General features: G+C 45.4%; 1 protein-coding gene across 6 annotated transcripts in view; it reads right to left on the reverse strand.

Annotated features, from left to right (window-relative positions):
• Window positions 1-5,161: 5,161 nt before the first annotated feature.
• SEPTIN6 (septin 6) overlaps window positions 5,162-13,205 on the reverse strand; it is a 67,582-nt gene continuing 59,538 nt past the window's right edge. For 2 of the 6 annotated variants that reach the window (XM_025431273.3, XM_049107890.1), the window contains exon 10: window positions 5,162-6,145. In XM_025431273.3, the coding sequence (XP_025287058.1) occupies window positions 6,136-6,145 (10 nt within the window). In that variant the 3' untranslated portion in view covers window positions 5,162-6,135. Of the gene's footprint in view, window positions 6,146-6,348; window positions 8,130-8,840; window positions 9,574-12,873; window positions 12,919-13,205 lie in introns of those variants that run through there. The other 4 variants (XM_025431271.3, XM_049107888.1, XM_049107891.1 and 1 more) reach the window with 3 other exon arrangements.

Below are 13,205 nucleotides of genomic sequence, written 5' to 3' on the forward strand. Positions count from 1 at the left end.
GTAGAGCCTGGCCCCACCCCCCATACGTTATCCCAGAAATTAGATCACCAAAAGTTCTTGACCAGAGTAGTCTGCGCTACAATATCTTCTTGAGGAATGTTTCGTAGCAGATTAAAAGCAATAGCTGGAGCTCCCACTGGCCAAATCTTGGTAATTTGAGCATCAAAATTATTAAGGACAGCAATGAACTATTGAAAAAAATGGGAAGCCATAAATCCACAGTGTACTAAGCAGATGAAGAAGTAATGTGGGAGAAGGGAGGGCCTTGGCTTACAATCGAACACTATGTGCTGACTGATAAATATGAAGGGAGTGCTGGAGTTGGAAAATCATCATTTTGTAGATGGATTCAGGCAAGAATTATCAATAGATGCTAAATCTCAGGGGAAATTTTTGACGAGGAGTAGGATATCTGCATGGACTTATAGTTTCTCCCCACAAATTGTTTATTAGTAGCAAAGAAGGGGGAAAAACCCAATAATTATATAGTTGAGAAATTGGGCAACAACTTGACTCAAAATGAGAACAATGTATTTTTTAAAGATTTTATTTATTCATGAGAGACACACACAGAGGCAGAGACACAGGCAGAGGGAGAAGCAGGCTCCATGCAGGGAGCCCGATGTGGGACTCAATCCCAGGACCCCGGGATCATGCCCTGAGCCGAAGGCAGATGCTCAACAGCTGAACTACCCAGGTGTCCCGAGAACAATCTATTTTTAGATTGGGATTTTTAAAATATCAATGTCATGAGGTGCCTGGCTTGCTTAGTTGGTTAAGTGAATCATTCTTGATTTCATCTCAGGTCATGATCTCTGGGTTGTAAGAGCGAGACCTGTGTTGGGCTCCACACTGGGCATGGAGCCTGCTTAAGATTCTCTTTCCCTCTGCTCCCTCTCCTGCACATGCATACATTGATAATATATATCAATGTCAAAACAGACAAAGGAAGAGTCTAGATTAAAGGAGCATAGATAGGACACAATGGGTGATCCTAGACTAAATCCTATATGGCAAGAAAAAAATGCTATAAAGCATGTTATTCAATAGATACAGGTGTTGTAAAAATGTTAAATTTACTGAACTTGATAACTGTGATTATATAAGAGAACATCCTTATTTTTTTTTATTGGAGTTCAATTTGCCAACATATAGCATAACACCCAGTGCTCATCCCATCAAGTGCCCCCCTCAGTGCCCGTCACCCAGTCTTTATTATTAGGAAATGCCCACAAATATTTACGGGAAAAGAGCCATGATACATGTAAATTACCTTCAAATAGTTCAGAAAAAAAATGTATAGCTATCCATAGATCTATATCTGTATACACAGAGCACCCAATGATAAAGCAAACGAGGCAAATTGTTATCAACTGGTGAATCTGAGTCAAGAGTATGTGGATATACTTTATAGTATTCTCATAACTCAATTCCAAAATTAAATGTTTGAAAAGTGCAATAGGAGCAGCCTGGGTGGCTCAGCAGTTTAGCGCCACCTTTAGCCCAGGGCCTGATCCTGGAGAGCCGGGATCGAGTCCCATGTCGGGCTCCCTGTATGCAGCCTGCTTCTCCCTCTGCCTGTGTCTCTGCCTCTCTCTCTGTCTCTCATGAATAAATAAATAAAATCTTTTAAAAAAATGAAAAGTGCAATAGTTGGGCACCTGAGCGGCTCAGTGGTTGAGCATCTGCCTTTGACTCAGAACGTGATCCCAGGGTCCTAGGATTGAGTCCCACATCGGGCTACCTGCAAGGAGTCTGCTTCTCCTTCTCTCAATATCTCTGCGTCTCTCTGTGTCTCTCATGAATATATAAAAATCTTTTTTTTTAAGTGTAATAGCTCCCTACACTGCTAAAGAATCTCAATCTAGCTACCTCTTAATTACATGTTGTTGTGTATTGGCTCTTGACTGGGCTTTCTGACAGGCTATAAATGATGTTCCTACCCATAGGAAGCTTACCATCTCTTGAGAAGGGAGGTCTCTCAAACAGGAGGCAGAAAAGATGATAAAAGTTCAACTAGAAAGTATGAAAATGGGGATCCCTGGGTGGTGCAGCGGTTTGGCGCCTGCCTTTGGCCCAGGGCGCGATCCTGGAGACCTGGGATCGAATCCCACGTTGGGCTCCCGGTGCATGGAGCCTGCTTCTCCCTCTGCCTATGTCTCTGCCTCTCTCTTTCTCTGTGACTATCACAAATAAATAAAAATAAAAAAAAGAAAGAAAGTATGAAAATGGAGAAGAGATCAGGGTATTTGGATGGGATCAAGAAAGACTTCAAGGAGAAAGAGGGGCCTGGGCCTCAAAAGCAGGATTTCAATCAGTAGAGGATATTTCAGACAAAGTTAACCAATAGTTCATGTAACTCCAGGAGAGGCATGTGCAGGCTGATGAGCTGGAATGTTGACTGGATATTAGGAAGGATTGAAAAATAGGGCTGAGTAGATAAGATGTGGCTAGTCTGTAAGTCCCTCAAGAGCAGTGTCTAACTAGATCTCATGCAACAATACACTCCATGGCATGGGGCACAGGGCCAAACCCACCGGGAAGTGTTCAATATATCCTTATTATTGGATTGAGGATGAGTAATTTAAGCCCCAAACCAAGATAAGGTGCTTGGCCCCAGGTCTACACATAACAGATAGACTTATAATTTTTATAGGTATTGAGCCTAGAGCAGGTACCTTCTAAAGTCCAAGCCAAACAAGGTAAGAGGTAGTGCAGGATCTGGATAGACACCAATGTCAAGGTAGGACCAGGTGCCAAAACTACTGTGAGGTACTACTGTCTGATGCACAACTCTTTCCAGGGGTACCCACATTTTAAAAGAATGACTTTGCAAGAAAACTGTGCTTTTAGCAAAGCAATGAATCTCCCATTTCAGATGAGTGAGGATGCTGATTAACCTCAGTGCTTACAACTGGAGCCCTGGCTGCTAGGCCTTTTGGAGGGTTTCAGAGGCCCAGTTCTCTCCCTAGAAGCAGTTGGCATTGTCACCTGCTCAGCAGTGCTCCAGGAGCAGTCCCTCAATGCCACAGCAGCCCCCTGCCCCACATCTATGCTCTAGCAAAACTGTATGCAAATTTTAGTTAAGCCCATTCCTTGCACACACACACACACACACACACACACCCCACTAACTTGCATTAAGTTGTCAGCCATTTGTCTTCATTTTGGATTTCTCTTGACTGGCCAGTTACTTGTAACACCTTCAGGTTCAATGATACACCAACCAGCACTAAAATGCATTAGAAATGGGGTCGGCAAACTATGGCTCACGGCCCTGATCTGGTCCCACTGCCTGCATTTGTAAGGTCCTCATGCTAAGGATGGTTTTTACATTATCTGATGGCTGAAAAAAATCAAAAGAATAATAATTCAGGACATGGGAAAATGAAATTCACGTGTGAATTTCAAATTTCAGTATCTTTTAAAATAATTTATTTGTTTATTCATGAGAGACACTGAGGGAGAGGCAGAGACATAGGCAGAGGGAGAAGCAGGCTCCCTGTGGGGGAGCCCAATGCAGGACTTGGGACTTGATCCCAGGACCCCAGGATCATGCCCTGAACCAAAGGCTCAACCACTGAGCCACTGAGGTGCCCTGAAATTTCAGGATCTATAAATAAAGTTGTATTGGCACACGGCCATGCTCACCCTTTGACATATTATCTATGGCTGCTTTTGCGCTACAGTGAACAGTTGCAGAAGCCACATTGCCTGCGAAGTGTAAAATAACTTACCAGATGGTCCTTTATAGAAAAAGTTTGCTGACCCCTGGCCTACAACAATGATTCTCCATATGGGACGATTTTGCCCCCCAGGAGACATTTTTGGTTATCACAGCTTGGGGGACGGGAGGGTGCTAGTGACATCTAGTGGGTAGGGATGCTCCTGAAGGTGTTACAAGGCATAGGACAGCCCCTATGACAAAGAATTCTCTGGCCTCAAATGTCAATAGTGCTGAGGTTGAGGAAACCTGGATAAGAGGAGCCTAAGGTACTTCAAGTAAAGGGAAAACTCTATCCTTAATAAGGGATATGGTTTATTGAACAACCAGGTTGTTAATTTACATTAGCTCATGTAGCTTTCACAATCACCCTGCAAGAGCATTACTTCTATTTTCCTTTTATAGAGAAGTTTTTAACCCAACTTGCCCCCGAGCACACACCGACAGCAAGGGTGTCTGGCTCCAGAGCCGGTGTTTTTCCACACACACTCGGTGCCTGCCACCGCTCAGTGACGTCACAAGCCACTGCTCTCTCCTGCCCTCTAGTGTGCGAGCTGCGCATACGCAGGTCAGTGTCGTTTCCTCGGGTTCGGAGAGGATAGGAACGGCTCTCCGGGTCTCGGGTCTCAGGTCTCCAGTCTCCAGCATTGGGCCAATCGGGAAATGAAACCGAGGGGAGAAAACCCTACCTTGATCGCAACCAGAATTGTAGAAAGCTAACCCTTCTCCCCTCTTGCCCACCTTAATAATGCTGGGGGCACCAGGAGGCTTCCCTCACTGGTAGACCCAACACATACAGTCCTACTTGCTATCTATACAAGTATTTTCAAGTTTTTTTAAAATTATTTATTTATTTATGATAGACATAGAAAGAGGCAGAGACACGGGAGGAGGGAGAAGCAGGCTCCATGCAGGGAACCCGACGCGGGACTCGATCCCGGACTCCAGGATCGCGCCCTGGGACAAAGGCAGGCGCTAAACCGCTGAGCCACCCAGGGATCCCATATTTTCAAGTCTTAATGGACAGTCAGGTTCATGAATTTCCGGGCGGCTCCCATCACAAGATTGAATGAAAGATGACATGCAGTTCAGAGTTCTTTTCCTTCAGGAACTAAAACTCACCAGAATCTTGCTTGGTAGGATCTGGAACTCCACTTTCTCCACCCTTTATCCTACATGATAATCAGCTCAATGCATCAGTTAAATACATGCTAATGAAGGAAAAGTAGGACTTCCTGCTCACCCCCACACTGCCCAAGGGAATTGCAGGCCCAAATGGAGAGGGGGGCACAAAGTAGCCCACCTACGAAGTTTGTGTATGGGCTTGCCTCCCTGAGCCTCTTCAGTCACCCACGTGGAAGGCAGCTACCCACTCCTCCTGGGGCAAACCGTGGTGGAATACTTCACCTGACGATTTAAGATCAGATCACACAACCATTGAGCATTTCTTTGAATTTTATTGAAAATTGACATGGACATTAGAAAGGTATCAAGCTAAACAGTGCTGGTTTTGGGATGTTTCTCCTGGCGAATGAAAGCCCCAGAGGGGCAGGGACCCGTCACACTTTTGAACAAAAAGAACAAAGAGAAGAAAGGAAAAACAAACACAGATTCTGGAAAACATGCAAAGAGGCTCTCTCAGGAGATGCCAGGACAGTGGAATGGCAATGGTTGTAGGGATGTACGGTAATGAGCACACTCACACGGATTTTGATGCAAGTTAAGCCAATGAATTCAACTCAGATTGATCAACATGAAAGCTCTCCTTGCCAATCCTAGGTTGTGCAGAAACCTCTCTCAAAACCCCAACTGGCCCTGGAGGGTTAAATGGAGTAATTTCGCTTACTAAGCTTAAACCCCCTCCTGCCTTTCTCTTCCCCACCTGAGTGTGAGTGGATCCATTTTCCCCCTTGCTGGGGGCAGGGTGGTCTGCAGAAGGCCCGTCAATGCTGAAGACTGGACTGTCGCTTGACTTTCTCTTCCATACTCAGAAATGTTTAATAGTGGCTGTAGACTGTCAACCCTTTGAACTGGAGAATCGGTGTTTAAAAAGGAAAATTGAAAAACGTGGACAACACTTCCACACCCACAGCTGAGGTCCTCCTGCCCCAGTCACTTACACTTGGGTGAGTCGTCCTGCAGTTCTCTCTCTGAGGTTACATTTGGTCCATTCTCCAGCTTGGAAGGTTCTTTTCCTGCCTTGGTTAGGTCAGGACAAGACATTTTCATTGAAAATACCATGTAAGCCAGGAGAGAGCTTCTTGCCTGGACACAGGACCACATGAACACCTGTTGAGTGTGTGGTGTGAGTATGTGCGCAGTTTGAGGGGAGGGGATTGGGTAGTTTCTGGTTTGAGACAATATAATGGCAGTCTTCTCCTTTAGACTTAGTGCAGCTGCTGAAGACAAGATTAAAAAAAGCTGGAGAGGGAGAGAGAAAGAGAAAGAAAACAGGAAATTAGCCAAAGAAAAAGGACATTCAAAGAAAGACAAGGCAAGGGGAGTGGGCAGTGTGAGGTAGCACAGATTATACTCTTGAAGAAGACAGGTTAGAAATGGAGTCACCGATGGACCATAACCACCTGGAACTCTGCTGAGAAGGTTTTAAGAACACCACACACCGGTTGAAGCTTCTTATTTTAATGGAAAACAGCCCATGTGAATGCCAGATGATTAAAACCAAAACCAAAAGTGATCTGCACCGCAGCAAGGAAAAGCAAAGTTCTCAGCTTAAAACAAATGGCGTGTGAGTGTATGTGATCACATATGGGGATTTTTCAGGAAAGCCTTTCCATTCCAGTCTGGGAAAATTAAAAGCGCAGACCATTTCTGATGACTGGATTTGTTTCACCACAAGTTAACAGAGTACTCAGGGTATTTTAAAAAAATAACAATTGTACTGATTAAAAACCTTCTTCACTGAATGGGGGGGGGAACCCCGTTTCTGTCGACAGTGAGAAAAGCTACCCAGGAAAATAACTATTTTAATCCTTTTAATCAACTTTCTAAAGGCCTTATGTTTACTCACAAGTTAGACTTTTTTTGTTTACCAAACTTCCTTGATTACAAGGATCATGTAGGGCACCTGTTGAACATTCGCAGGCCTGGGCCCCATTCCAGACTTCCAGGAAAACTGACCAGCCAACAGGCGCCGTCAGCAGAAACGCTCAGTTCAGGAGCTGGCCTGGAGTCCTCTGCTTTGCCCGCTCCTACCCACTCCATCCTCAGATATTTTTCTATGGGGGGAAAAAACCCTCAAAGGCCCTGCAATGCTAACTATTCATTTTCTCTGAACATCAAAGGACCTTGGTATCCAGCACCACATAGGAGAGGTTGAATCCATTTGTGAAACGGATCCAGAGTCAGGGGACACTGAATTTCGCCTGGCTTCTGCCACCAAGCAGCACTGGGACATATCGCAAGTCCCTCGACTTCTCCAGGTCTGTTTCCTTTGGGTTGCGTCTGACAGACCAAAATTTCTCCCTTGACACGAAATTCCTGCTTGGTTTCTGAAGTTTTCCCAAAGGCCGGGTGGCAGTCTGCTACTTATGAAGTTTTCAGAGCTCTTCAGGCCTCAAGTAGTTAATGTGTAAACAAATGCAAATGAGGGCCCTATTATTTGTGATGCAAATAATAACCCAGGGAAAAGGAGATCAGCTGGTCCTGTAAGTTTGGGATTCTTAGGAAAGCTGTAAAACTGGATGGAGAGACAGCAAAGCAGCAAGTAAGATGCCTTTCCCAAGGAGACGTGTCAGCCCTAATTTAGCATCTCTCAGAGCTACTGGCTGAGTATTCACGTTTTTGTTTGTTTTGTTTGGAACCTCCAAGCATGGGGTCTCCTAAAATGCTCCACTGTGAGACTTGGATTTTTCTCAAGAAACTAGTGTATACTTCAAACTTGCCTCTGGCCACTAACCAATCAGTGACTCACCCCACAATACCCATCAAAACTGCACTCTTGCTCTGCCAACAAGAAAATATAAAGGGTGTGTGTACGTTTGCTTTTTGTTTGCTCTACTTTACCACTTCCTTTTATTTATTACCTATTATGGAAGAGAGAGGGAAACCCCTCCCTCCCCATTCTCAATGCTTCAAAAAGCCCTGAAAATTTGGCACAGCCAGGTTTAACTGTGTGTTTTGGAAAATTAAAAAAATAAAAGGCGATCAAAAAAAAAAAAAAAAAGAGAGAGAGAAGAGTCATGATCAGTGCCAGTGGACTCGGAGGCAGAACTCAGAAGAGGTGGGACTCCAAGTGGAAGTACACGGCAGGGACAGGGGTGGGGGCTGCTGCCTGGCACCCCAAAGGAAAGCTGTCAGTTAAAATCAGAACCTTGGCTTTAAAAGGCTAAATGGAGTCCAGTCCAGCTGTAGCGGGGAATACTATTCAGTACACAGCCATGGATTACTGCAAAGGAAGGGCAGAAAAACGGAGCATTAGCCACACATCATTGCCAGGTGACCTTCAGCTCGCTCGCTTGCTCGCTCCCTCGCTCTCTCTTTCTTGCTGGCCAAATACCAAAGGCCATCGTACCTCGTGGCCCTGACAGTGGAGGGTTCTCTACTTCAAAGGGGTTCGCAAAGCCACCAGCAGATGGGTCCATTATAAAAATTGGGGCTGGAATCTTTTTTAAAATATCACATCCTTAGACTGGAGATAAAGTCAGGGAACCTTCTGAGATGCAACATGTCTTCTTTCCTCCCCAGCGGATTGTCTCACCTCTTCCTATGAGGGGGTGGGGGGGGTGGAGGGTGGGGAATGCATGCAAAATACAGATCAAAACTCATCACATGCACCAAATAAACAGACTGGAAGACTCAGCAGAGCAAAAAACTGAAAACACTGCTTCTCTGGGGTTTTTTGTTTTTTTCTATCTCTAATTTCTCTCTTGATCTCGTGGAATATCATTGCTTTAAATTTCATCTGTGTGAAGATTAATCCCTAATTTATGTTTCCCTGGTTAACACTGCTTCTTTGACCACCCAGTTTGGCAGCTTCCAACATGAACCTGCTCCTGGGCCCTGCCCGACTGGGATGGTGCAGAGCCCTAAGGGAGGTTATAGGGATAGTGAGGCACTGCAGAAGAGTTCCAGAAGTCTATTATTGAAGACACTAGGCTGGTAATAATATTCAGGTTTATTCTTCCCTCTGCATTTGTAGGGTACCCAGAATTATAGAGAGCAGAAATGTATGCCATTTTCTTCAGCAGTCATGCTTTCTGGAAAGGGCTTGGCGTAAATAAACTCGTTCTGGACTTCTAACGCAACTTTAGTGCACTTACTTAGAGCAACTCAAAACTGGGAAAGACTGGGCTGAGAGGCCAGAACAAAAGGCACCAGAGTGTCTCCTTTTGGAGCCCTCTCAGAAGGGGCCAGGCTCCCGTTGGGGGTTGGGGGTGCTCAAGGAAGCCCAGGGCCTGGACAGTAACGGGAATGATCAGCGCTTACCCAGCCCTGGTGGAGGCAGATACTTCAGGGAACCAAGCACCGATCAGAATTGGAACAGGGGAGCTGATGGTGGAGACTAGCAGATGGGACCCTTGAACACGTTAGGGTCTGGCAAAGATGGTGGGGAAGGGGTTGGTGGAGTGGGGGGGGGTTGGCAGGTTGGGGGGTGGGTGGGGCAACGGGAGGGGGACTGGGATGCACAAGCCATCTCTGAGCCATGTGACTGCTGGCTTCTTGACCAGAGGCCAGACACCATCCTCAGACCCCCAAGGCTTCTATAAACTTTGGCAGGAAGAGAGGGGAGGGCATGGGCTGTGTGCCCCTTCAGACGTGTTAAGGGGGAGTTAGAGAAAGTGAGGCCCAGCTCTGGTGCGCAGGAAAAGGGCGTCTACAGGAAGCCCAAACTGAAAATGAAAAGAGAACTTGGGTTAATGAATGGATGGATTAATGTACAACAATAACAACAACAGCAACAAAAAGGTTAGAAGAAAATTGTCATGATGACTAATGGATAAATTAGAATACAGCTATGTTAGAATAAGGTCTCATCGCATTGGCTCCTGGGAACATGCTTTCATGCGTGCGCCCCCACACACCTCTAAGTGGCAGTAGAGTGGCACGAGCTAAGCAAAATAATTATCAACAGCCCCGAGAATACTTTATCTCTTCTGAATTACTAGGTCCTAACGCCCACCCAGACACTACACAGGAGTCCTGTCACCAAATCTCTGGGGTGCCTCAGGCCACTGGGTAGAAGGCCAGGCTCTCAGCCACGAATTGCCTTGTCTTATAGGGAAAGCAGATGAGGTGGAGGTTTCTCCTCAGTTAGACTCTGGAGCAGCCCCAGTTAGCTAACTGGTACCCCCCTCCCAGGGGCAAGATTGCTTGAGAAGTATCTAGGGATGGCTGAGGGGTCTGCAATAGGGTCCAGACCACAGTTACCTGAAAACCTGAACTATGGCAATCCATTATGGGTCTGTGTTCACACAGCACTTTGACTTTTCTCTCATGTAAACTTCATGCCAGGGACATTTACAGAGCAAGTAGCATCAATCTCCATTCAACATAGGAGGAGACCGGGGAACACAGATACCAGCTGACTTTTCCGTGGTCACAAAGAAAGAGTCACAGGGTCAGAGATTGTTTCCCTTGGCTGTTTGATCAAGACTCTTTCCATCACACTGCAGTGTTGAGAACTCCTTGCCTGTGTTTCTAAGCCTCTGTTTATTGCCCAAAGAATACATCTATCTCATTAAATCAAGGCTGTTAGATGTCTAGGGGGGCTGTTACAAGCACATGCATATGGGAGTATGTTTGAACATTGAGTCACCTTCCTCAGACCGAATACATCTATACAGCTCTCCACACACGCACCTCTTTTCTCCTCTCTCTCTCTCTCTCTCTCTCTCTCTCTCTCTCGTAAATAGCCATTTATGCTAGGAATTAGGAGTTCTGCATTCTTGTTCCAGTTCTGCCACTAACTTGCTGTGTGACCCCTGGTAAGTCTCTGAAATTCCCCACTCCTTCATTCGCTCATTGGCAAACTGAAGATGATTCCTTTCTGCTCTACCTCACAGGACTGTTGTAAGGTGAAAATTATATGTCATCTGGGGAAACCCTTTGAAAAGCATTAAAATGCCATACGAATGCTCACCTCTTATTTTAGTCTTTGTCTACTTTCCCCGGGAAGAGAGACTTAAACAACCCGGTGATGGCCTATATTCTGGGCTGTGTCGGAAGGTGGACCTATTTTGGCACATGTATACTGTCCACATACTGTGCACACCTCCCTAAGAGCCAAGGGGCCAATAACCATTGAGGCATAGTAGCCACAACTGTGTAGGATCCCAGGGGAATTTCTCTTACAATTGCAGAGTGCGGGCCCCTAGCGCCTCCAGCAATTTCAAAACCCACTGAGGAACAGCAGGCCTCCCCTCAGCCCACACTCCAGTTAATGAGGCCTGGCCTTTGTGATCTGCGCCTGGAATGAGAGCTTTGGGGAGGGGACAGGCTGCCTCTGTGGCTTTCAGATCCCTTGGAGCCTCCCTCCCTTATTTGGTTTGGAACCGCTCTTGCGGTCCGCAGGGGAAAAGCCTGCCAGGAAAAGCCAACCTCCTTGGGGTTGGGGTTGGCTGTTCCCACTGTTGGCCAATTGCCTCTCACTTGTACAGCATGGCTTTAATTATAGTTTTGCCAGAATTCATTTTCATAATGGCTACTAACAAGGATTTGGAAACCTGAACCAAATTGTGTCAAGCCATGTGCACTGCAAGCTGAATCAACTGAAATCTAACCTCCCAGGATACATCTTTCTTGTGGTCCTTACTGAACATGGGCAAACAAATGAACTGAATTCCTACGAGTGCCAGACACTTTGCTAGGCATGAGAGTCGGCAGTAGACTGATGCTCTAGAAATTCAAAGTCTTCCCAAATGGAGTTTAATTCCCATCAACTAACAGGGGCTCCACCACTTGCCTTCAAGCCAGACGATATATCATTTCATTGTTCTTTTAGGGTTGTTTCCTTTGGCCCAATTTCAGGGGCCTTACGTTTCAGAAGCCTCTGTGGACTTCCTCTTAGAGATTTGCTTGAAAGTAGGATGTTTTGCCAGCTGCCCGAAGTCCCCAGAGCAATAGCTACAGCAATCAGTTTGGCGACTAAACAGCAGGCTCTCTATTTAAATCATAAACTACATTGGTGAGTGGGGAGAAGTCTTCTCAGTATTTTATATTCCCTGATCCAAACAAACCAAACATAAAAGGCATTTATGAGACAACCAGGGTATTCGGAGCACTGGCTAGAAATTTTATGTTAACAAATTGTTAATTTTTTAGGTGTGCTAATGGTGGTTTTGTGGTTATGTTTTTTTAAGAGTCATTATCTCTTAGAGATTCCTGCTAAAGTATCTACAGATGAAAAGATATAGCTTTTGCTTTACAATAATCCAGCAGGTTTGGGATAATAGATGAGATGGCATTGGCCATATGTTGACAGTTGTCTGGGGGCTGGGTCGTGGGCACATGGGGTTTCATTATACCATCTTCTCTCTAGTTCCTGTTTAGAAGTTTCTATGGTAAGGTTTAAAAAATAGCAATAAGCCTAATTATGTTCCTAATTATGTTCCCTCCCTACTCACTGAGTCTAAAAGAACAGATAGAAGGTGCTTAATCATTGGTATAATCAACCTATAAACTATTACAAGCTGCTTCCACTTTTATTATAGTTTTTGGGGGAGGCACACAGCGAAAGGAAATTTGAGAATTTGAACCCCTTGGATAAGAAATAGCCACCAGAGGGAAATAGAGAAGCAAGTTTCCATTGACTTGGAACATTCCCAAACCTGGGGGTCAAGGCCACTCTGACATTGTAAGACAGACTTGCAAGCCCAGTGATTTCCCTCATCGCTACACGTTAGTTAATTTTGAAAGCAATGATTAAGGCATGAGATACTGATCACAGGATCTACCTATGCTACTTAACTGTTCTAGCAGCAAGTCTGAAAACACTCCACTTTTCATCATGCAGGCAAACATTCCACATGTACACTTGAGACTACAGCAAACTATTTCTTAATACTGTCAGTCACAAGAGCTAGGAGAGTGAAGCACTTTTTTTCGTGATTAGATATTTGTGTTGGGTGGGGGGCGGGATTTGGCTTTTGTAGAAGCCACTGCCAGTTCTACTTAGAGTTAATAAAGCTTACCAGGACCCAGGGTCTCATGCAGCATGCAGCAAACAGCAGAGTTAACTGTAAAACAGTAAGAGCTGATGAAGATGGAGTGAGCTTGAGGAGAAATCCAATATTATGAGTTGACGCAAACAACGAAGGTTAGCGATCAAAGGAAACGAGGAAGAGAGGGTGGGAGAGAGGGACGGTGGGCTGGTAGGGACCCCTAAAACACCGGTACTCTCTTAATCTCTTTAAGGGCAGCCAAAGGAAGTTCTGAATGTGTGACTCCATTAGATCCAACCACCATCTTTTAAGAGTCAGTGCCCACTACCCCCACTTCTGCCCTCAAAACCTATCCCCGCCAT

The sequence above is a fragment of the Canis lupus genome, chromosome X (assembly GCF_003254725.2).
Source record: "Canis lupus dingo isolate Sandy chromosome X, ASM325472v2, whole genome shotgun sequence".
Taxonomy (NCBI): Eukaryota; Metazoa; Chordata; class Mammalia; order Carnivora; family Canidae; genus Canis; species Canis lupus.